At 37.7% G+C, this 2,395-nt stretch overlaps 1 protein-coding gene across 1 annotated transcript; it reads right to left on the reverse strand.

Moving 5' to 3' along the window:
- Positions 1–1,358: 1,358 nt before the first annotated feature.
- Positions 1,359–1,738, reverse strand: LOC107665164 (class I histocompatibility antigen, F10 alpha chain-like). Its single transcript, XM_016455938.1, has one exon. The coding sequence runs from the start codon at positions 1,722–1,724 to the stop codon at positions 1,374–1,376; it is 351 nt and encodes a 116-aa protein (XP_016311424.1). The 5' UTR covers positions 1,725–1,738; the 3' UTR covers positions 1,359–1,373.
- Between the last annotated feature and the right edge of the window lie 657 nt (positions 1,739–2,395).

Genomic DNA, 2,395 nt, shown 5'->3' on the forward strand with positions numbered 1-2,395 from the left:
CTTACAAACTGGTCAGTGAAGGAGACTGAGTATTTAATAAATATTTCTTTTAAAAAGAGCTCTTCTGCACTCTCAGAAAAAAAGGTACAAAAGCTGTCACTGGGGTGGTATCTTTTCAAAAGGTACACTTTGTGCCTTATATAGGTACTCCTAAAGAGTGCATATTAGTACCTATATATTAGTAGCTACATGATACATGTTAGTACCTTTTGTAAAGGTACTGCCCCAGACACAGCTTCTGTACCTTTATTATTGAGAGTGTAATAAATGCCCACTGTGACCAACAAGGCAGACCACTGTGACCTGCAGCCATGAAGCCATTGTAAGTGTGAACTCGCTGGATTTTTCACAGTAATTTTCCTAACTGTAATGATATATATAAACTGACAGTTGTATGTGCAGGTATATTATAATAGACAGTTTTTGTATGTAGAGGTACTGTATATTATGTGCAAATTTGAGGTGTAGACTGAGTATGAGTGTTAGGGTTAGTGTATGAGTATAAATAAGTGTATGAGTGAATAAATAGTGTGTGTTCCACAGTTATTGTTAAGTGTTCATGAGATGGATGGCCTGAGGGAAGAAACTGTTCCTTCCTGAATGTCACGGAATACGCAACATTTGGATGAATAAATCAAAAGTAGGTCAGTACACTTGAATCAAAACGCGATGCTCAGAGCTCTGTAGCGTCGACCAGATGGACTCTTTAGGTACAAAGGTGTGCCTTTTGAAGTGATACCGGCCCAGTGACAGCTTTTGTACCTTTTTTTCTTTTAGGTAAGTCATCAGGGTAAAAATGACAATTATACTGACGGTCGCTCCAGTGACATTATAGCAGTTCTTTCTAGCGGTGTCTGATGCACTGCATGGACTGACGTTTTGTACAAAATACATATGAGCATTTAAACGAACATGTGAATTGGATTGCAAAGGGTTTATATAAACAGAACTTTCAGAATCTGAAATCAATTGGATTCGTTCAGATTGACAAAAATGAGTGCATGTAAGCATATCCATCTGTTAGATTATTCTAATAGTGTTTCACTCCTGGCCTCGTGTTTATATGGAAAAATCAGCTGGTGTAGTGTTGCTGTATAATAAAAAACCCTTACAAATACCAGCTATGCATGTAAATATACAACAACACGTAACAATAAGTATGATTATATCTTAAATATCAAAATGTGATTCGAACAATCTCTTAACATCCTGCATGTATTTACATCATGTTTCAGTTTGTAAGCAAGTGAATGCAGAGGGAGTATAAAGACAAGAGAGTGTAAAGGAGATACAGTCACACATAACCAAACAGTTTGTTGTATACAACTGTTATTTCCTGGTGAAAAGGTAAAGGCTGTAACGATGAATGCTCACTATGCAGTGATTATCAAACAACTGATATTCCTACCTTTTCTCTCCAGAGTGTCCTTCCCATAACCCACATACTTCTGCAGCCACTCAATGCATTCATTGTCCAGATATGCTTTATAGACATTTGCCTCTGCTCTGGTGGATTCCCATTTGTTCTTGGTAATGACAGCTTGAGGATTTGCAGCTGTGAAGGTGAGGGTGTTCTTATCAAAGCTGATGAAGTCCTCTCCATCATAACCAAACTGCAGGTATCCTCGTTTGGTGCCATCATCATTCAGCTCACAGCCGTACATGAACTGGAACGCATGAACACCTGAGAGGAGAGAAACAACATGATATATCACACTCACCATTCTTCATTTCTTCTAATATAACCTTAATACTTGATGACTGAGCAGAATGTATTCCAGTCTTCTTTTTCTACACAAAAACAAACATCCACATAAAGATGAGAGCAATTATGATTAGCTAATGGGACTGGTTGGTACTAAAATATACTAGCATTCAGGAAAAGTGAATAGATGAATATGATTACATAAAAAATTGAAATCTTTGTCTGTGCATACAGTGCATCCAGAAAGTATTCACAGCGCTTCACTTTTTCCACATTTTGTTATGTTACAGCCTTATGCCAAAATGGACTAAATTCATATTTTCCTCAAAATTTCCTCAAAATTCTACAAACAATACCCCATAATGACAACGTGAAAGAAGTTTGTTTGAAATTTTTGCTAATTAATTAAAAAAAACCAAAAAAACAATCACATGTACATAAGTATTCACAGCCTTTGCCATGACACCCAAAATTGAGCTCAGGTGCATCCTGTTTCCAATGATCATCCTTGAGATGTTTCTACAACTTGTTTGGAGTCCACCTGTGGTAAATTCAGTTGATTGGACATGAGTTGGAAAGGCACACACCTGTCTATATAAGGTCCCACAGTTAACAGTTGGGGGGCAGTCATGGCCTGGATAGAGAGTCGGACTTGTAACCCGAAGGTTGTGGGTTCGAGTCTCAAGTCCA

The sequence above is a fragment of the Sinocyclocheilus anshuiensis genome, unplaced genomic scaffold, assembly GCF_001515605.1.
Source record: "Sinocyclocheilus anshuiensis isolate Anshui unplaced genomic scaffold, SAMN03320099.WGS_v1.1 scaffold379, whole genome shotgun sequence".
Lineage (NCBI taxonomy): Eukaryota > Metazoa > Chordata > Actinopteri > Cypriniformes > Cyprinidae > Sinocyclocheilus > Sinocyclocheilus anshuiensis.

Bases quoted from the DNA above. Each gene is read 5' to 3' on its own strand.
- LOC107665164 (XM_016455938.1), bottom strand. From the start codon at position 1,724: ATGGTGAGTGTGATATATCATGTTGTTTCTCTCCTCTCAGGTGTTCAT.